The following is a 23067-nucleotide window of genomic DNA, read 5'->3' as shown; positions in this document are numbered from 1 at the left end:
GGGTACTTCATAGATGACATTTTACGTCGCGTCCAAAATATTTCCTTCTGTAAGGGCGTCCTGTGAGTGTCCTTGTGGGCGGGGGGGGGGGGGGGAGTCCCAAGTCTTCCAGTGTATCCTGGCTGGAGTCCGTACATTGCAGTTAATAAGTATACATTTAATATTTTTTTTAGTTTTGGTCAGTTCGTTGCTTCTACACTGCCCGTCTCTATGTCAAGCGAAAAAGAAGTGAAAATACGGGACTCACTTGATCGAAGAGAACATTCATTAATACCTGCTAACCTTCAGCTTGGCCACAGGGATGTTGACGATAACATACCCAATTCTCAGTCTAGTCAAATTTTGCTTCGAAACAGATGCTTAAAAGTGTTACTTCAACTTGTTTTGGGGAAGCGCTTTAATCAGAGCTTTTGTGAGGAACTGTTTCGTGTGCTTGGGTTCGATTGGGTTCTAATGTTTATGCAGGGACATCTTCATTCTACCACTGTTGTTATCTCGCTCAGAATACTTAATGTCCTTGTCAGTCAATCTGTATATCTCCAACGGTTTAGAGAAGGTGGCTCTAACAGTGGATGGGTTCGTCAAACTGAGCTTATTATGCAAAATAGACTTGGAAGTGTTTTAGGTACGTCCCTTCTCTTTTAGTTTTTTTTTTTCCAGGGACAATGTCCCCCGGTTTCTCTGTGTATTTTGTTACATTTTTTTAAAGAAGTCCCTATAAGAATGAATTACATTAAATTCCTTTTTTTAAGTTTGTGTAGTATCTATGCCGTTGGAAGTCTTCCATGCTTCTTGAATTCGTATCCCTGTTTATTCTTCCATTGCTGGTGACAGTAATTCTCGACACTAAAGTCTAAATTCTGGATACACTGTTGTTGTGGTTGTTTTTTTCTAGATTACTTTGAGTGGGCGTTTTAATACGTTTTCTGTATAAATTATATACCTGCATGGTGCCCTCAACCCTGAGACTGGCCCAAAGGATCCCCTTTTCACGAAAATTTGGAAAATATCATTCTAAAAATGCATCCCTTAATTTTGTTTACCCCTCTCCCCCCAAGGATTGGACCGGTGTGGATCTATAATTACCCGTGATACATTCACCTCAAATATTTTATTTTTTGCATGAGTTAAAGGTGGCTATACAAAAATCGCTAGAACTTGAACTGGGAAAAGTTTTACTAGGAAAATCCGCTATAAGATTCAAATATCTTTAAAGGGATTTTGTTGAAATACAGTATATGAAAATTGGTTAAGTTCAAGGGAACAGTGCTTTGAATCGCTCTTTTTAGAATTGAAGTTAATAAAGTAGATAGGGCATGGGGTATCTCTATAGTTGATCCTTGGATCAAGAAAGTCTATATTTTGTGAATGTTTTATTTTATTGTAAACTTGTACACTACACATAACAGTACATTTAATTTTGAATTTGTTGTATTGTGCTCGATGTATGCAAAACTTAATGCACTTTGACTTTGTGCTTTTGTAACATTTGCAACATTTTCAAATTCCTTTGTTTTTATGTCCCAAACTTTCAGCCACATGTTTTTCAAGTTTCTTGAAAAAGGATCAGGGTAAAAATAAAAATAAAACAAAAGCTGAAATAAAAATAAAACAATAAAGAGATTCGAAAGAGAGCCAAAAACTGCATAAATTACAAAATTGACTAGCTCAAAGTTAGATTCAGATCGTGTGTTAGGAGCTAGGGCGTTTGTTCCTGGATGTCTTCATATATATATTTTTCTTCTCCTTGTTTTAAATTTGAATTCTCTATTGTAGGATTTCAAATCGGTTCAGCGTTAAGTAAAGTAGGTGGCTCTGCAAGTCAGTCAAATGAAGAGAGCACACCTCACATCCCGAGTTTTACAGCCCTACAAAATATGCTCCCAAAGCATTTCGACATCCCTGAAGTATATTTCCTCTTAATTGCTATGCTACTGGGTCAGCCAGCCCAGAATATGCCATCTGTACCGCATGTGAGTTTTTTTTTTTTTTTTTTTTTTTTAAGATTTCTAAGCTCTGTACTTATTTAATTGTTCAAAACGAAATATGGGAAGATATTTTATCAACTGCTTGCACTTATGTTTCTTATTCAAGTTCAACCATTTCACGGCCTTATCCCTTGTTTTTCATCTAGTTGATTGTTTTGTTTTCTTTTTCCCATTGTTCCCACTTTTAAAATAAAATATAAAAAAATCAGAGAAATAACAAATTAACATTAAAAAAACTCTTTGTTTTGACGAGAAAGGCCTCAAATAAAACCTGAAAACTATTAATTGCGCAAATGGCTAGATTCAGTCCTGAATAATTCCTATATGAATTGATGGTTTGTGGCAAAAAGTGGCAGAAAACTGCACTTTGATGTAGCGTAATCTATTTTCTTATTTCAAACGCTATATGCATATTTTTATATCCGCTCAAATAAGCCTCTCCTTATATTCTACAGCCACTAGTTGGATACGATCACTCTTCAGGGAAAAAAAGCGACAGATCCGTGCTACCCATGGCAAAATTTGATTTTCCTTGTTGTTCAAGGTTGGGAACTCTATACCTCTAGTTAAGGGTTGTCGACAATGACGATTTCATTAGTGTACTTTTTATTTCAATTGGACATCATTGTTTAGGGAATTCAAACTCGTTTTCGAAATTATTAAACCTTTCTTCTCCCAATTACTGTTCTGTTGAATCAAAATTACTTTCCTCAGAATGCTGTTACTTGAAAAATGTTTGTCATTAGACATTTTGGCAACTATGGGCCTAGTCTACTCTTCAGTAGGCTGAAACTACTGCTGCGAAAAGTTCTTTCTACTCTACCTTTACATTTTTAGTTGAGTATGTAAAACTGATAATCCTCACAGAAGTTGGTAGTTCTAATGGATGGAATAACATGTAATATAGCATCATATAATCAAAATCATTTGTAAAATACAGATTACGATGAGGCTTAAACATCAATGACGGAAGAGCTGCTTAAGATTTTTTTTTTTTATTCTTTCGGTTGCTTTGTTGGCAAAACCCGGAATAAGTGTGCAGGCATATGGAACACCAAAAAGTGACCAGTCCCCTTCTTAATAGTATAACTCTATCATTAGTCTCCGTATTTCCGTACAATCTTTGCATAGTGTTTTAGATAGCTTTATTTGTTTTAGACGAAGTTGTCAACCCCTCTATGAAATTTATTCTTATGGGCTTGTCTTAGATCGCCTAACGTTTTTAAAGTGACTGGGGGGACTCTCAGCTTATAACAAGCCTTTCCATGTCAACGTTTACGTAGCTTCTTATGGGGCACTTCTGGTTGATTTATATCGTGCTATAATGTCTTTGTTTCACTTGATTTCATATTCTCCTTTATGATTAGTAACTTATTTTATAACCATATAAATGTTAAGAGCTACTCGTTTTATTTGTAAATGTCTTTAGACATAACTATCCCTTTAACTTCTAATTTTGTCCTTGCTCAGTTTTGAAATTGTAAAAGGTAAACGCTCTAAATCCGTGTAAATGCTCCAGATCGGGTTCGTGTAACCTTTTATCATACTCCTTCTAATTTTTGAAATTGTTTCAGCTTGAGCTAGACTTAGACACCATATGGAGCTGTATATTTGGCGTGGCTCCTGAGCAAAATGCATATGTCTCTCTGTCATCCCTCTTAAGTAAAGGATTGGTATGTCCTGAGGCTATGATTTGCCTCCTCGGCATGGTAAGGACAATGATGAACAACGATGGTTACAGGTTTGGGTTTTGTCTTTTTCTATTTTTTTCCGACGAGAATTGTTGTAGCTCCTAATAATTATTAAAATAAAAAAAAAAGTTTTTTCAACTGAAAGTAAGAAGGAGCATTAAAACTTAAAACGAACATAAATTATTACGCATAGGAGGGGATTCTCTCCTTATTCAATATCTCACTCTTTACGCTTAAGTTGGAATTTTGTTCCAATTCTTTAAGAATGACCCCTGAATCACAAAGGCCGTTTAATTAGAATAAATAGCTTTTTTCAAAGTACTAAACAAACTTTAGCGTAAAGTGCAAGGTATTGACTAGGAGGCGAACCCCCTCATATACGTAATGATTTCTGTTCGTTTTAAGTTTTAATGTTGCTCCTTACTTTTAGTTGAAAAAACTTGTTTTTTTTTATTTAGTTTCTGATAGTTTTTAAATAATGCTGGGAGATCCGGCGCCCCCTTCATAGAAATGTCCCCCCTCCCATGAAAACTTCCTCCATGGAAAGATCCTCCCACAAAACCCCTTCCCCCACCACCAGAAAAATCTTCTCTGAAAACGTCTGTATACTTCCCAATAACTAATGCTCTATGCAAACTATGGGCAAAGTTCATAATTTGCAGCCCTTCTCCAGGGGACTGTGGGGGATTAAGCCATCCTCAAAGACATAAATAATAGATTTTTCGACTACGCTGAACAAAATGTTTATCCTCAAAATTTTGATCGGGTGACTTTGGGAAAAAATGACCGTGGGAGGGGGCCTAGTTGCCCTCCAGTTTCTTTTTTGGTCACTGAAAAAGGGCACTAGAACCTTTAATTTTCGTTTTTATGAGCCCTTTCATGATATTCTAGGACCACTGGGTCATTACGGTCACCCCTAAAAAAAAGAAAGAAACACACATCCGTGATCTTTCTTCTGCCAAAAAAATACAAAATTACACATTTTTGCAGATGTGAGCTTGAAACCTCTACAGCAAGGTTCTCTGACACGCTGAATCTGATGGTGTGATTTTCATTAAGATTCTATTACTTTTAGGGGGAGGGGTCCCCTTTTTTCGAAAACAAGGCAAATTTTCTCAGGCTCTTAACGTTTGATAGGTAAGGCTAAACTTTATGAAACTTATATATTTGAAATCAGCATAAAAATTCTATTCTGTTGGTGTATCTATTGGTATCAAAATGCCGTTTTTTAGAGTTTTGTTAACTATTGAACCGGGTCACTCCTTATTTACAGTTCGTTACCTTGAACTGTTTGATAGTGCTTTCTTATATAACGGCTCCACGATAATATCTTTTGTGCAGTCCAATGAATCGCATGGTTTAAAAGCAATAAATATCTATTGTGGACTAGGTTCAATTGTAAGGCACAATTTTCAGTAGAGGGGAATAAGGAACTAAGATATGAGTAGATACTTCTATTAAGATTTAAGTAAGATATAATTTTTTTTAGAAAATGATAAAAACTAAAGAACTGAAAATATGGCGGTGCAATGTAAAACTAAAAAAGGGACATCCAGAAATTCTATGCAGAAAACTTTAAAGCTAAAACTATTAAGAGAAGAAAATTCAAGTGTTTTTGCACTTAGGGGGAGATAGGCGTGATGGAATCCAACCCTTAAAAAAATCCAAAGACCATGGCTTCCAGGATAAAAGAAAAATGTTATTTTTGTATGAAATTGTACAATAGACCTTAAATTACTGTTACCAGGTGTGAGCTAAACTTATAACATATCTGTTACTGGGTCTAATGACTAGATAAGAATGATTGCGGAAGCTTTTACTATTACTGAATTAACAGCTACTTAAGAATCTACAAATTATTCATAGGTCCATCTTACATTGTATTGCTCTTGTACAGTCGGAAGTGTGACCTTCAGAATTATATGTAATTCTGCTTCCGTTCTGTTGAATTGGATCAGATGATGCGCGCAAGCTAGTTTTCATTGTGTATTCTTCGTTCACAAAGTAGACTGAATACATGCTAGTATGCTTTTAATACTATCTTCCCATTTTATAATAAGGATTGTGTTTTCATTTGCACGTGAAAGTGTGATTCTCATTAAATTCGTTTCTTTGATACCCGATTCGCTTTTTTGGATATTTAATTTTTTTTTTTTTTTAGCTTTCTAATTATTTTGCACAAAAAAGTTCGAAGAATACACAAAATAGTAAGACATTTTCAGCAATGAAAACATCCAAAACAAGATATGTCTTTAGTTAGTTTGGAGTGTCGATTTAAATTGTCTGTTTTTGGAAGTGGTTGCAATAAGTGGGTGGTCATTCGTGTTTTGTAAACTCTTAACTTTACTATTAGTATTTTTCCCATGACCTTTTATTCTTCTTGCTAATCTATTTAAGGTGACGCATATTTAAGGCGTAAAATAACTTACTGCTAAGAAGCAGGTTTCTTATTGACAATCTACTAATTCATTATAAGTCCCTAAATTAGTGTTTTTGTTTTACAGGGGAAATGGTGAAGCGATCCCGTCTTGGCTTCAAGACTATCCAATAACGTTAATCCAGTTTTTCTTCTACCTTTATCATAACTCACCAGATGCTTTGCCCGTTTTCCTAAGCGGAGAGCTTATTTCAGGACTAGTTGCTACCGTCATACCACTAAGCAGGAGTGAGCCTCCTTCTGAACTTGCATCTCCCCTGGACGAACTTAAGAATATAGAAGGGTCTTTATTAGCCTCCCCCTTCGTTTCACCTGACGACGAGAGTTTCTGTTGCCTATCTTCGCATCCTGCTAAAAAGTTTGTGATGGATTTTTTGAAGAATTTGGTTGTCGATTCGCTATCGTTGGCTCAGCAGACTAAAGTTACCCCTGTCATAGACCTTCTTCTTGAAGTAAGTTTTAATAGTGATATATTTAATTAACAAAAAGTTTAAATACAAAAATCAATATGATTCACCCAAAACCAAACGGATGACGTGGGGTGAAACAGGTAAAAAAAAAATACTTATAACGTCATTTAAATTCAATATAACAAGAAAGAAAGATAAAAAGAGAGAAAAGAAAAGAAAGAAAAAAAAATAAAGAATAATAATAATAGTAGAGGGACAGCATCTAAATACCATATCCATGTTGTGGGGTCGCACTCACAAACCAACAAGCAATTACAACTTAATTTAAATTAAATCAAATCAAGTCACCTCCAAAACAAACAAAAATAGAATTCATACTTACTTAATAATTTTTCTTTCAATTTTGCTTTAAAACCACTAAAATTTTCTAGTTTCTTCATATCATTATCCAAATTATTCCATAAATTTATACCCTTTATAACAAAAGAAACCGTGGACCTGGCAGACAATATAGGTGGAGTATAATAATCATTTTTACCCCTAGTATTTCGGTTATGTATATTCCGTCGGATGTAAAACCAACCGTTAAAACACTCCGGCAGCTGCTTCATATTGTATCTATACATAAACACTAATATATAAAAATATATGGCTCAGCAGAGTCAGCAGTTACCCCTATCATAGACCTTCTTCTTGAAGTAAGTTGGTGTTTGAATATGTTGGGTTAGGGTTTTTAGTGAATTTTGTTTGGGTATATTAATTGATATGATAACTGATAAAATAATACGATTAGGTCTGAGATGATGAAATAAACCGTTTGTTTCATGTAACTTTAGTCTCATCTGGTATTACCATGTTGAGATGAAATATACATTTTTCTGCAAACCTCAATGATGAACATGTTGCTTGTCATTCATCAACTTATGGTACGAGTTTCCTCTGTTAATCAAGGAACATGAGAAACTGAAATTGGTTCTACTCTGCTTTAGCCTATTCCTATTGGAAATAAAAAAAAATTAGTGGAAGTGACTTCATTAGCAGGGTGAACTTGGAAGATCTAAACCGAATTTAAATTACATCTAATTTTAATTTGCTAAACTTTATTTGAGCTTGGAAATTTCATATAAGATTTTTTAAAGCAAGAAACATTTCTAAAAATCGAAAAATTCGTCGGTCTGGAACCAACACTTTTTTTGCACGACCCATGTATTTTTTGCCCGTGACCGCTACGTAAATTTTGATCTCTGGAGCGATTTGGCTGTTGTTAATACATAGCGATCGCCAAAGCACTCAAGATTTACTTGAAAAAGAGCTATTTTTATTGGTATGTGCGTTGAAACGTTTTGACCCAGTGCTAAGGTAGGTGCAGCGAAATATGTCGGAAACTGAAGCTTTATATGCATTATTGCTTCAAAAGTCAAAGATGTTTCAGGATTCAATAATTTTTATCTGTGGAGTGGTTTGATTGTTTGATGAATACATAACGATCGCCAAGTGCTTAAGATTTACTTGAAAAAAAAAGAGATATTTTGTTAGGTATGTTTTGACCCAGTGCTAAAGCAGGCGCAACAAAAAAAATTGTCGGTAATTAAGCATATATATCATTTAAAAACTCGAAGCTTTTTGGACATTCAAATTTTAGATATGTGGATCGTTTTGGTTATTGATGAATGCATAATGATTGCCAAGTTCTTAAGATTCGCAATCTTAGGGAACTTGGGTTTAAATTTGTATCTTTTTGATTTACAAGAAAATAGTTCTGGAAAAGTCACTTATGAAATGCTGACGTCCGATTTTTTGCTTGACGATACTTCTTATTTCGATGGATTTTTTGGAATTTCGTCTGTGTATCAATCATGGGATTTGATCAGACTTAAACGGGTCCGGTTACAAACAAACTGGCAGGTGAAGGGGTTTCCTGGAATTTTGTCCTTAGCATATCAACCAGAAGGGTTGTCAGATGTCAAACCAATCTGTAAGAGCTAGTGGCCTATTTTTGCTTGTTATGTGTCAAGGCCCAATTCGACATCTGATTAAGGAGAGGGTGGTTCTAAATTCGTGTCATCAGAACTTCTACTAGAAGATGTTGACGGATCACAACTAAACTTGTTGAGAAGTAAGAAGAAGCCTCCTAATTATCCTTTTAGGAAGTTAGAGAAGTGGTGGGGTCTAAATTTTGCCATCAGGACATGTGCCAGAAGGGTTGTCTATGCTAAACTTCATGGTAAGTAAGATATAACGCAATAAGTTAAACCTTCTATGTTTCCGGATACAATGCAACCTCTTTGGAAGGAAGGGAATGGGGCCCTGCATCATTCTTACAAAAATATCTAAACGAATGAAGCGTCAGATCTGTGTCAATTTTGGTTCGAAGCACAAGCTAATGTCCAAGTTATTTCTTGGAGAGATCGTGATACGATCTTATCTCTGTAGTCGAGATAAAATAGGATCTAGTGTCCTAAATTTGCCTTTTGGAAGTTCATATCGTATCCAGCCCATGTCGGAGAGGTTTACAATTTTAATCACGATACCTACCATAGTGTGCTATCAGATTTCAGCAAAAATTAAAGAGAAGTAAGTGGCAGCATCCCCATTGTTTCTTTTGGGGTCTAAATCTGGATCAATCTCTGTCTGGGTTCCTGAATTCTTGTCGTCAGGAAGCTACCAGATGAGGTTGTCGGACCTCAATCAAAACTTGTAGAGAGTCAGAATAAGTGTCTTAGTTGTGCCAGATGTAGTTACGATCTAAACTTTCTGGAGGGGGGGGTGGGGGATATGAATCGGAAAGACCAAATTTTTGTCACCATGACGTGACATCATCGCACCTCAATCAAACTTAGTGGGGGTATTATCAGCACATTTATAGAAAGGATTCATTAGATCCCAGTCAAACTTGGTAGGAGATAGGAGTTACTGTTCTACTTGGGGTTTTGGGTGTTCGGTCACACTTTAACTCTTGCAGAGGGAAAAAATTATTATAATCAAAACATATACCACAGTAAATTGTTGAAGTTTAACAATATTTAATGAGAACAGAATTACTTCAATTTTGCCTTTCCAGGGTTGAAATTCAACTCAATCACGTAAAGAGAGGGGAATTCATATCATTAGGACTACTGCTAGAAGAGGTTGTTTCCTCTCAATCGTAGTTGATGAGGGATAACAGCTAGTGTCCTATACCTTTCGGGACTGTTCGGGAGAGATCAGGCCAATCTAATCTCTCTCGGAGGAGTGGAGGTACTTAAAGTTAATTCCTCTGGATATCTACCAAATTGGTTTGTTGTATGTCAACCAATTTGTTATGGCTTTCATAAATCATTCAAGTTCTATTATTTTAACTATATCAAGTCAATCAATCAAGTCCTATTTTATGCCTTTTCAAAGTCAAAGGTAGTGACTTTTCAGAGTCCAGTTACTTCTTTAGTGGGAGGCGGACTGGGTTTTCTAAGTTATCGTCATGAGGAAATCCACTAGAACGAGGTATCAAATCACAACAAAACTTTTAGAAAAGTAAGATTTAGGCTCATTGCCGGGCGATTTTAGGATATGCGCTAGATCCGACATAGGTTTTGGGGATAGCAAAAATCTCTTGTCATCAGTCTTATTACTTGACATGCTGGTGGTATTAGTTCAACAAAACCTGGCCAATATCTACAGCTACGTTTTTGGGCTAAATTCACTTTATCTCTGTTCATCAGAATGACTCATTGAATCTCGGGTATGTTCGGTAGGAATTATGATTTAGGGTTCTAATTATATCTATAGGGATGAAGTGGGGGGAGAGACATTTGATGCCGTTCTGATAGCTTATTGAACATTTGCTGCTTCAAACATGTGTCGTATGAACATATAGGTCATTTTCCTTTTTTTAGTTGAGGTATGTCTTCACGTTTGTAAATTTGCCTTTTTATGAATAGTCCTTAAACATAGGAAATTGCCCAGGGCGACAAGTAAGTGAGTAAAATTCTTAGCAGAAATAATATAAGAAAAGTGTTTAGGTATTAAACGTTTCCTTAAATAGTTGATTATGATTGTAGTATAGACTTTTCTTTTACTTCAATTTAAGGATTTTCTGCTCGATGGTCATTGTAGATTTAGTGAAAATGATGGATTTTCAGGAATTGAATTTAATTTCTTCGGGAAAGAAGTGCTGTTCGGCTGTGATGATAATTCAAGGCTGTAAATTTATATTGAATATCAGATTCTTTTGAAGTAAAGCACTGTTTGGCTATAACGTTCTGCACACTCGTTTATTTTTTATATTTGTTCAAATGCCAGAAATCATATTCTTAAAAAAAGTGATATGTAAGCGGGGAGCCAACTTATATGGCTGATAAAAAGGTTTTTCTTAATAGACCAACTCGTCGCCCGAGAGAAAATATTTTTTTCTTCTAGCTCAATTGCTCTTGGTACTCAGTTCTTTTTCTGTTTCAGGGTCTACCCGAAGGATCAAGCCATATTCAACAATGTAAATTTTTTACTGAAATCCTCACTTTACTGATGGATCATCTTGTTGCTGCTGACATATTGATTGGAGAACAAGCAGCACTGCCTGTGGTCATTGGCGGGAATATCCATCATATTGCTACTAATGTCATATACTTTACAGGGAGGCTTGTTGATAAATTATGGCTGGGTAAGGTTTTTAGTTAATTAGTTACACGAGTTTCGTATCTAGTTACAAAATTTATCACAGTTGCTTTATCTATTTAGAAAAATAAAACATTTCGTTCTTGTGCATATAAATAAAAAAAGACAAGTTTTTTTTTAACTGAAAGTAAGGAGTGACATTAAAACTTAAAACGAACAGAAATTATTTCGTATAGGAAAGGGGCTGTCCCCTCCTCAACGCCTCGCTCTTTACGGTAAAGTTTTTTTTTTATTGTTTTAAAAAATAGAGTTTGTGAGAGTCAAACTTTAGCGCAATCAGCGAGGTGTTGAGGAGGGGACAGCCTTTCATATACGGAATAATTTCTGTTCGTTTTAAGTTTTAATGTCGCTTCTTACTTTCAGTTAAAAAACTTGCGTTGTTTATTTAATTTCAGAACGTTTTTGAATTAATGCAGGTTTTGAATTTGGCTCACCGTACACGAATAATTAAAACGAAATTTGCATATTAATCTTACTTTTTTTGGCTAAATGGCTTTCTCGAAGTTGTTTAATTTTATTTACGAACGCTTTTATTAGTAATATACATACGTATCTTACGAATTAACTTACGTAACGAACTTCTATGTTCGTATATTTTTATTACGTAAATAGGGGGTTTCGCCCCCTAATCAATACCTCGCTCTTTACGCTAAAGTTTGATTATTTTTTTTCCAATTCTTTAAGAATGACCCCTTAATCACAAAGGCCGTTGATTAGAATAAATAGCTCTTATGAAAGTACTAAAAAAAACTTTGTAGCGTGAAGAGTGAGGTATTGACTAGGGAGCGAACCCAATCATATACGAAATAGTTTCTGTTCGTTTTAAGTTTTTCATGTTGAAAAGTTTCCTGTTGAAAACTTGTTTTTTTTTTATTTCTGATCGTTTTTTAAATATTACTGGGGAATCCGGTGCCCCTTTCATAACAATATCCCTTTCCCCATGAAAACTCCTCCAAGAAAAGATTCTCCACGTAACCCCTCCTTCCCTCCCTCCCACTACCAGAAAAATCCCCCCCCCCCTGAAAACGTCTGTACGCTTCTCAATAACGAATACTATATGTAAACATTGGTCAAAGTTCATAACTTGCAGCCCTTTCCCCGGGGACTGTGGGGGATTAAGTGATCCTCAAAGGCATAGTTATTATATTTTTCGACCATGCTGAACAGAATGGCTATCTCAAAATTTTGATTGGGTGAATTTAGGGAAAAATTGAGCATGGGAGGGGACCTAGTTGCCCTCCATTTTTTTTGTTACTTAAAAAGGTTACTAGAACTTTTAATTTCCATTCGAATGAGCCCTCCTGCGATATTCTAGGACCACTGGGTCGATACGATCACTCCTGGGGTAAAAAAAAACAAACAACAAATAAACACGCGTCTGTGATCTTTCTTCTTGCAAAAAAAAAAACAACAACAAAATTCCACATTTTTGAAAGATAGGAGCTTGAAACCTCTACAGTAGGGTTCTCTGATACTCTGAATCTGATGTTGTGATTTTATTAAGGTTCTATGACTTTTATGAGGTGTTTCCCCCTTTTTTCGAAAATAATGCAAATTTTCTCAGGTGCATAGCTTTTGATGGGTAAGACTAAACTTGATGAAACTTATACATTTGAAATCAGCATAAAAATTTGATCCTTTTGGTGTTTTTAAAGACTTTTGGTTACTATTGAGCTGGGTCGCTCCTTACTTACAGGTCGTTACCACGAACTGTTTGATAGCAAATGTCTAGTAGTCAATTGATTTCATTTATAAACAGTAAAGAAATGCCTGGCTTGAAAACAACTTAAAATTAGCAACCGAATCAGACAGATCAAGAAACATTCCTTTGCTGGTTTTCTTTTACGCTGCGCAAAAGTTCTGATCCAGCAGTTTTACTTACACCCAAAAATTTGCTGGTAACTTATTATGTGCTTAGTAGACCGAGGCTAGTGTCAAAGACTTGTATTATTTTGTACCAACTGTGTACTGTATACTTTGTGCCAATTGTATACTGCATACTTTATGCTCTCTCTCTCTCTCTCTCTTTCTCTCTCTCTCTCTTTCTTTCTCTCTCTTTCTCTCTCTCCGCATGTGCATTATAAGCAATGGCATGAATTTACAGAAAGTGTAATATAGGCAGGAAGGATTAGAATGTAGAGCTGAGAGCAACCCGCACATGAGAAGATAAAAGCCATATTAGCTGCTGCAACTTGCTCATATCGTGTCTGTGTGTTGTACCTCAACTAGTTTTTAGAGGGTGCATCAGCAGTTGTTCTATGACCAGGTCAGGGAAAAATCTTCCCGGAATCTGTCAGAGCGCCATATCACAAGTATGACGTTCTCACGAGTATGACGTTTTCAAATTCTTTGAACATCTGGGGATTCGTTTCTTTCATGTCGGGCTTTTTTAAAGATAGAATCTGGTGGACTTCGCGTGCAAGCGATGGTTGGAAGATGCGAAGAACCGAAACATTTGTTCACCGCTGGTGCAATAAAAGTCCTAGTGCCTGTTATTTCTTCCACAATTGAAGACTTCAGCAACTTTACAGTATTCATATAAACGTCAGTCCAGAACCTTGAAGTCCGTGACGTATATGACTGTGATGCTTTGAAGGACTCGAGCTTGCTTTCAAACGCGTAAATAGACGGCTCTTGCTCTAGCTCCTTGACTTCAATAGATTCTTCAAAGACACCGACAAATACTGAGTGAAAAAAATTGAAGCTCGCCTGAACTGTTGCAAACATCGACCTGATTAAAATACGATGTCGAGTCAGCGTGATATACTTATGCCGCTAGTAAATTATTCAGGTCCCAATACACAAAGAGGTGAATTCTGATAGCCCCAGAATAAGCTTTTCCGCCAAAGATCTGCTGAACGGCATTCTGTACATATATCGGTATATCGACTCCAAGGTTTCCTGCAAACCAAAAGCATGCAAAGCAGCTAAGAAGTTAATTCTAGCAAGAAACTGTCCCTGGAGTAAGACTTTGCGCTTTAAAGGACTTCCTATTGATTTAGCCTTTATATTATCCAATGAAGTCCAGTAAAATACTTAATCGAACGTCAAAACCGGCACGGTGCCATATTTACCAAGACTGGGCATTCATAAAATGAACATTTGGGCCAAGATCAATCATCTGCTTAGTGATCACCGACTTTCCAGGGTTAAACGATTGTTCGGTGAAGGAAAAAATAGTCAACTTGCCAACTTGGGATGAGGACGGGAAACAATCTCGACAAATTCAGCAAAAGATTCATATTGTGCGAAGGGTCTAGTGCAAACAAGTCTTGGTAGTTCCTTATGTAAGATGGAAGGCTTGCTGCTTGAATCTTTTAGTAATTAATAGGTATTTCTCCCGCCTTCAGAATCAATTTCGCGCGCACCATTTTTCGTTATTTGAGCCTTGACGACTGAATACGTGGCGTACCTGCAGCTAACACTCCTATCGCGGGACTAGTCCCATAACAAAGCAGAATTTTTAGACGAAAATCCTTTGAAAGTGGTTGACGATGACGATTTTCGAAAAAGTCATGCTTTTATATACCCTAAATTTACCTCAGCGACTACCTCATCTTCTTCAGCCTCATTCCAAGCCTGTGTAATGTTCTGATGTATATATGAATGCTAAATCAAATCCCTGAGCTACTTCATGAAATCAGGATTGTCTTTTAAGGATGGAATTCTTTACATTTTGAAATTTGCTCTCAATGTCAACCTAGAAAACTAAAGAGTTACTAAAGAGAAACTCAATTTGAAAACTCAAAGAGTTACTAAAGAGAAACTCAATTTGAAAACTCAAAGAGAAACTAAAGAGAAACTCAATTTGAAAACTCAAAGAGAAAACTCAAATTTGCTAAAGAGTTAGAGCTGCAGAAATTTCAGATTTGGAATCAGCACACAATTTTTAGTCGGGTAGTAAAAGAATCATTTTGTATAGCAATTTGTTTGAGGTCAAGCCACAATTTTACTGGACTAAAAGAACATAGTGCATAGTTATTAGTGCATGTACTGAGTTATTTACCACTTAAAAAACTTAATTTTGAATATATTTGCCAGATTGAATGCGCCCCTAAAACTTAAAACTTAATTAAGTTAAAAACTTAATTTTTAATATTGTTGCTCCTTTTTTCTTTCATGAGGAAAACAAGAAGATGGCTTATAATAGAAATCTGAACAAACAAAGTTAATGGCTCTATATAATAAATCTTATAACGAGTGATAAATCTTAAAACGAGTAGGCCTACTCACTGTAAAAGTACTAGTACGAGTACTCACTGTAAAAGTCTAAAACCTACTGCATCATTGGCGCTTTATTGAAAACCAATTTTATGACAAATATTTGCTTTTGTACTTCATATTGAAAATAAACATTAAAATTATAGTAACATTTTGAACGGATGAGCTTTCAGCAATTAATATCATTATACATCAAATATGCAGGTTAATTTATTGGCTTTTTTTAAAGTTGTTAAAGACGATTATAGTTTCCCTACAAACAAGTGTTTGGATACTGCCGCCTATTGCGTCATTGGTGCTTAACTGAAAACGGATTATATTACAAATATTTTCTTTTCCAGTTCTTACAGTATTGAAAATAAAAATACAATTACAGTGAAATAAATTCTTGAACTGATGGATCTTTCAACAATTAATACCATTATACATCAAATATTCAATTTGATGTTGTTTATACTTTCCAAGACTGTTCAATATGCATATAGTTTTCAGTAAAGCGCCAATGACGCAATAGGTTTTAGACTTTTACAGTGAGAAAAGGAGGTCTTGACCACACTGTTGTTTGTGGTGATTTTTGTTCTTTGCACATTCAATTGAATCTACAATTATTTTTAGATTTACTTGTTAACTTACAGTTATAACCGTTACATGTATGTTTGCATTGATGGTTTATTTAATTTCTGTTCGTTTTAAGTTTCATTTATACTTCAATAGGAAAATATTTTTTTTCGTTTTAAGCTTGATATTCATATTCAATATAAGCATTACTCGCTTTAAGATCTATTTATCCATGTATATTATTACTTGTTGTTTGTTTTTGCTATGATTGTTTATTTAATTTCTGTTCGTTTCGGGTCTCATTTATTCTTTAATAGTAATTTCTGGTCGTTTTTAATTTGAATTTTAAAAGGTATTTGTATCTGCTGAGCTTAAGTTTAAAATAGCCTTTACTTTTCTTTGAAAAACTTATTTTTTCGTAAAGTTTTTTTTTTAATTAATTTTTTTTCGTATCTGTTTGCAAAAAGATTCAAGTTTTTAAAAATTCCTTATTTAAAAATCAAACTTAAAAAAAAAAATCAAATATTCATCAAAATATCAAAACTGATATCAAAGTAACAACATCAAAGTGAAAAAATGGGTTTGTATCAACCTCGGAGTTTCTATTATCTGATGTTAGAGCTATTTTTGACAAAATTGCTATCTCAAAATTTTTATTGGATGGGTTTGGGGAAAAAGGACGTGGGGGGACTAGATTAAGCTTTAGTCCCTTTTCACTCTTTAAAAATGAACTAGAACCATTTCTATTTTAAATCAAATGAGGCCTCTCTGAAGTTTATAGGAGTATCCCTTCTATAAGAACCATATATATCCCCAGAGTATTACTTACAACGCCTATCCCTGGGCCCTGGGGGGTTGTGTCGACCCTGGAGTTTTAATATCTGATGGTTGAACTATTTTTAACAAAATGGTCACCTGAAATTCTTATCGGATGGGTTTATCTATCCGATACGCCCAAAGGCATTGAGGGCGGGAGGGGCTAGTTGCCCTCTGATCTTTTTCACTCTAAGAAAATGAATTACAACTTTTAATTTCCTTTCAAATGAACCCTCTCTGAAGTTTATTACGAGCATACCTTCCATAAGAACCATATATGCCCCCAGAAGAATACTTACAACGCCTGCCCCAGCCCTGGGGGGGGTGTCGACATACGAGTTTTTCTTATCTGATCTTTGAACTATTTTTAACGAAATGACCATACGTAAAGGAGTTTTTGTTATATGATCTTTGATTTTTTTTTTAACAAAATGGCTACCTCAAATTTTTTATCAGATGTATTTGGGGGAAAAGAGCTTGGGGGTGGCAGTTTCCCTCTGATCACTTTTGTCTCTTAAAAAGGGCACTAGAACTCTCGATTTCCAATCGAATGAGCCCCTTTTGAAGTTTATACTACGACCCCTTCTATATGAAATGCCTCTGGGAAATAAATGAATGGAGTATGGAGGGAGGCTAGCTGCCCTCCGATCACTTTTGACTCTTAAAAAGTGAATTACAACTTTCAACTTACAATAAAAAGAGCCCTCTAGGAATTTCATACTAGCATCCCTTCCATAACAACAATATATGCCACCAGAGCATAACTTACCACGCCTACTCCAGGGCCCTGGGGGGCTGTGTCGATACCGTAGTTTTTTGTTATCAGAACTTTGAACTATTTTTAACCAAATTCCTATCTCAAAATTTTTATCTGATGCATTTAGGACGTGGAGGAGTGGGGGGGGCTAGTTGTTCTCCGATCTCTTTCGACTCTTAAAAAGTGAACAAGAACTTTCAATTTCAAATCAAATGAGCCCTCTCCGAAGTTTAGACGAGCATCCCTTCCATAAGAACTATATATTCCCCTAGAGCATTACTCATAACGCCGGCCTCCGGGCCCTGGCGGGTTCCGGAGACACAGTAATTTTTTCTTATCTGACCTTTTTAATGAAATGGCTATTATAAAATATTGCCCTCGGATATCTTTTGACTCTTAAAAATTAAACTAGAACTTACAATTTCCAATCAAATGAGCTCTCTCTGAAGTTTATACGAGCATCCTTTTCATAAGAATTACATACGCCCCCAGGAAAACACTTAAAACGCCTATCCCCCGGGCTCTGGGGGGCGTTTTTGTTATCTAATTTTTGAACAATTTCCAAACATGTCTCAAACTTTGTAGCGGACGGGTTTGGGGTAAAAAGAGCGTGGGGGGGGGGGGCTATTTTAACTATCTTGACTCTTAAAAATTGAACTAGAACTTTAAATTTCCAATAAAATAATCCCTCTATGAAGTTTATACGAGCATCCCTTTCATAAGAACCATACTTGGCCGTTCAGAATAATAAAAAACACCTTCCCTTTGGCCCTGGGGGGTTCTGCTGACCCCAAATCTATTTTCATAACTATTAAAATATCTTTAACAAGATGTCTATCTCAAAATTTTCATTAGATGGATTTTGAAAAAGAAGGCGTGGGGGAGGCGGATCTTTTTTGACTATTAATAAGTGAGCTCGAACTTTCAATATCCAATCAAATGAGTCCTCTCTGAAGTTTATATGAGCATCCCTTTCATACGAACAATATGTGCCCCAGGGCATAACTTACAACGCCTGCTCTTGGGCCCTGGGGGGTTGTAAAGACACCTGAGTTTTTGTTATCTGACTTTTGAGAAATTTTTAACTTAATGGCTATCTCAAAGTTTTTGTTGGATATATTTGGGGGAAAAGTTGCGTGGGGGGGCTAGTTGCCCTCCAAACTCTTTTGACTCTAAAAAACTTAACTAGAACTTTCAATTTTTAATCAAATGAGCCATCCCTGAATTTTTTACGAGCATCCCTTCAATAAGAACCATATATTCCTTCAAGGGCATAACTTACAACACCTGCCCTTGGGCCCTGGGGGGCTGTGTTAACCCTTGAGTTTTCGTTATGTAGTAATTGAACTATTTTTAAAAAAGCTATCTCAAAGTTCTTATCGGATGGGTTTGAGAAAAAAAGGGCATGGAGGGGGGGGGGACTAGGGGCCCTCCAATCTCTTTTGACTCTTAAAAAGTGAACTAGAACTTTCGATTTCCAATCAAATGATCCCTCTTTGAAGTTAATACGAGCATCCCTTCCATAAGACCCATATTTGCCCCCAGGGCATAACTTACAACGCCTGCCCCTGTGCCTTGGTGGGTTATGTCGACACCGGAATTTTGTTATATGATCTTTGAACTCTTTTGAACAAAATAGCTATCTTAAAATTTTTATTGGATGCATTTGGGAAAATAGGGTTTGGGGGTGGGGGAGCTGGTTATCCTCCAATATCTTTTGACGCGTAAATAGTGAACTAGAACTTTCAATTTCAAGTCAAATGAGCCCTCTGTGAAGTTTATATGAGCATTCCATCCATAAGAACCATATACTCCCCCAGGTTATAACATAACCCTTTCCCCTGAAGACTGTGGGGGGAGTGTCCTGCTCAAACTTATAATTTCCTGAACTTTCAACTACGTTGAACAAAATGTCTATATCAAAATTTTGATTGAATGTGTTTGGCGAAATGGTGGGCGTGGCAGGGGTGTCAGTTGCCTTAGAATCACTTTCGAGTATTAAAAATGAAACTAGTCCTTCAAATTTCTATTCGAATGAGCCCTTTCTGAAGTGTCTACGACGGAGCTGTATATATAAAACCTTACATGCCCCCATGGCATAACTTACAACCCGTGCCCTGAGGGCTGTGGAGGATTTGTCATCATCAAAGACCTGATTTTCAGAACCTATAACTACGTTTAATAAAATGTCTGTCCCAAAATTTTGATTGGAGGGGTTTGGGGAAAAGGTGGGCGTGAGAGGGAGGTTAGTTGCCCTCAAATTACTTACGACTCATAAAAAGGGCACTAGCCCTTTGAATTTCCAATCGAATGAGCCTTTTTTGAAGTTCCTACGACAACGCCTTTTATTAAAACCTTATATGCTCCCAGGGTATAACTTAAAACCCTTGCCTTGAGGGTTGTGGAGGAGTGTTCTCCTCAAAAATATATTTTTGATTTGGAAATCAACAATGCTGAACAAAATGGCTATCTCAAAATTTTGATTGGATGTGTTTGGGGAAATTATGGGCGTGGGGGGCTAGTTGCCCTCCAATCACTTTCGACTATTAAAAAAGGCACTATCCCTATGAATTTCCAAAATTGAATGAGCCTGTTTTGAAGTTTTTACGACAGCACCTTCTATAAAAACATTATAAGTCCCCAGGGCTTAGCTTAAAACCCTTAGCGCGAGGGTTGTGGGGAAGTTTCCTCCTCAAAAACATATTTTCTATTTGTAAAAAAACTACGCGGAACAAAATGGCTATCTCAAAATTTTGATTGGATGTGTTTGGGTGAATGATGGGTGGGGGGGGGGGGCTAGTTGCCCTCCAATCACTTTTGACCCTTAAAAAGGACACTAGAACTCTCGATTTCCATTCGAATGAGCCCCCTTAGAAGTTTCTACTACGACCCCTTCCATATGAAGTGCCTCTGGGAAAAAAAAAATAAATAATAATAAAATATTGGAGCCGTATGGCCTTTACTATAGGCAACGCTATAGCGTTTAGCGTTGCCTCTGAAAAAAAAAGAAAAGGAAAAAAAAAGGCAAAGTTAAAACGAACATATCACAAGGAAAACCGAGTCAAACCTGTGTTTTAGTGACAGTATTAAATAAACCAGTAACCATTTTCATTTTCAAAATAATAAAAGTCCGTAGCTCTACGGAATTAGTATAGGGAAGAATTACTAAAGTCTCCTTGAGAACTCACAGAAAATCTAGAAAACCTGAACTGTGACAAAGTGTAAATATTTGGCCTTAAGGCTTTCATTCTTAGGATCAGACACCTCACCGTGCAAAATACTTTAATCCCTCCTTCAACCGCTAGCCGTTTTTAATTGTAATTGAATGTGTTTAGCTAGTTTCAACAGTTCCAAATTTTATCGTAGGTTATCTCCAAAAAGATCCGCATGAAGTTTTTGATTTCATAGTGAAGCTTATTTCCCAGTCTAGAAGAAGATCATCTTCAAGTACTCTGAGCTTGGATCATTTATACAGGTGTCTCAATAGAACGATACTTTTCCTCCTATCAAGACAAATGGATTGTACCCTAGAGCAGAGCTCTATGTTAGATGCTCTCCATAAATTGGCTCATAACAGGTAATTTAGGATTGTGATTATTCTGAAAAATGTTCTGTACATGGTCAATCTTAAAAACGATAGGTAGATCTAGCTTGTGAACCTCAAATGAAAGTGAGAATTAAATACGATTTTTTTTTTTTTTACTATTGGCGACAGAAAACAATCCTTCATGTTCAACGGGACCTGCTCTGCTGGACAAAATGTTTTTGAGCCATGTAAGCTTCAATATCTTCAAAATTCAATAATAACGGTTAGCGCTTTGTTTATAGCACTGTGTATTGAAAGTTTAGTTTCTATGGATTGTGTAATAAGTTCATTTCAGGGACTTGAGATGGCGAAACATGTGTTTAAACCGTTTCTATAAAATCTTACATGGTTGAATTAGTTGTGACTTAATTTATACTGAAATCTGATGAAAAACTGTGATTTTTTTCAGATTTCTGATGAAATCTGACTGAAAAAAAAAATTGTGAACCGTGTTCTCGGATATTGGTATTTCCGAAAATATTCGGAGAAACTTATATCATTAAATTCAACATCTCTGATAGCTCTGTAATGGAGATTTCAGTGCTCGGTTGGCAAGAACATGAAATTTCATATCGTTCCGGAGAATGTTTTTTTTCCACCCGGGTAATTTAAGTGAACAACTAGTCTTAGGGTACATGGAGAAGACTCATTCCAACTATAAATTAATGCTCCTACCGCCCTTTTCAATTGCCAAAAAACGGACTTCTGAAATTTTGTACGATAAAACAACGATTTTGGCGTCAATCAGACCAGAAGGCCATCGATGGAAAATCCTGCAAACGATAGTGAAGCTATTTACTTAACCTCCTCCCTCAAAAGCCGTACTGCTGTGCGGTGGCGCATTTTAATAAATATATACAAATAGTACCTGTTCAAAATAGACAGTTATTATATAGGGTAACTGTCTGAAAAGTAATCATGTTACTGTCTAAGAAAGTAACACTAACGCTTGAGCAGTATTAAAAAGTTGTGTACCCTTCATATTTAAGATAACTCTGATGGGTTTTAAAGTTAGAGGAAAATTAACAGAATGACATTTTTTTCAAACGAAAGCAAGTAACAACTTTAAAACTTAAAAGGGAGCATATTCTGTTATGCATGAGGAGGGCTACCTCAACTCGTACCTCTGCTCTTTACGCTTAAACCTAACTCTTTTTATCTTAGTGTTTCAAGAGCTTTAACACAAGTCATGAGGTAAAAAGTTTGTTTTTATTATCATAATGCTTAAGGTAATTGTCATTTAATGGATTATTAACCTGGCTTATTTAGTTCTGTTTACTTCAAACAATAAAACTCGTGCCTAATGTGTTTAACATAATCATTAAAAACACGTGCATTTACATCCTGGCTATATTTTTTGCAGTCCCCCCCCCTCACCTGATGTATAGGATGCTAACTTCATATGCCTAGGTAGCATTATGAGTAATATATTATGGTAGCGTAATATTTTTCAATTTGCAACTCGTTAAAAAACTGGTGGGCTTGTAATTTCGATGTTGGTACGACGAAGATTTCATTATCTTCGCCATCAAAAGAAACTAGCATTCTTTTTATACCTGTTCTTAAATGACTTTTAAAGCATAAAACTACCACAAATCACCGTCAATAAATAAATGAAACTGAAAACGAACAGAAATTACAATAAATAACTAAGTTATTTATTGTAAATAATAAACTGAGTTATTTATTGGATTGTCAGTTTAGTATGCATATTCCTATATGTATTAAATTATACATAAACATATTACATATTCCTTAAAGTTTCAAAAAATTTTTATTTATTAAAGTAAAAAAGTGAAAACATTTTAAATGTATTTTGTTTTCAGTAAAGTATAAATTATGTTCTTGTTTTGAGAAGTTATGAGGGTTGTCAGCCCTATCCATGATAATTTTGGCTCGTTTTGAATTTAAATCGCTTATTTATTGTAAGTTTCTCCAGCATGCAAATAGCAA

The 23067-nt window shown here is 35.8% G+C and overlaps 1 protein-coding gene across 1 annotated transcript in view; it reads left to right on the top strand.

The window, feature by feature from the left end:
• Positions 1–23067, top strand: part of bchs (WD repeat and FYVE domain containing 3 bchs) — a 196171-nt gene that overhangs the window by 121748 nt on the left and 51356 nt on the right. Inside the window, exons 26-31 of the mRNA XM_089089485.1 lie at positions 174–625; positions 1777–1973; positions 3563–3729; positions 6184–6568; positions 10961–11162; positions 20895–21105. Of these exons, the coding sequence (XP_088945611.1) occupies positions 174–625; positions 1777–1973; positions 3563–3729; positions 6184–6568; positions 10961–11162; positions 20895–21105 (1614 nt within the window). The remainder of the gene's footprint in view (positions 1–173; positions 626–1776; positions 1974–3562; positions 3730–6183; positions 6569–10960; positions 11163–20894; positions 21106–23067) is intronic.

Source organism: Artemia sp. Qi Xiang Cuo, chromosome 5 (assembly GCF_049724085.1).
Source record: "Artemia sp. Qi Xiang Cuo chromosome 5, ASM4972408v1, whole genome shotgun sequence".
NCBI lineage: Eukaryota > Metazoa > Arthropoda > Branchiopoda > Anostraca > Artemiidae > Artemia > Artemia sp. Qi Xiang Cuo.
Note: the sequence above shows the minus strand (reverse complement) of the source record. Positions and strands in the feature narration are given on the sequence as shown.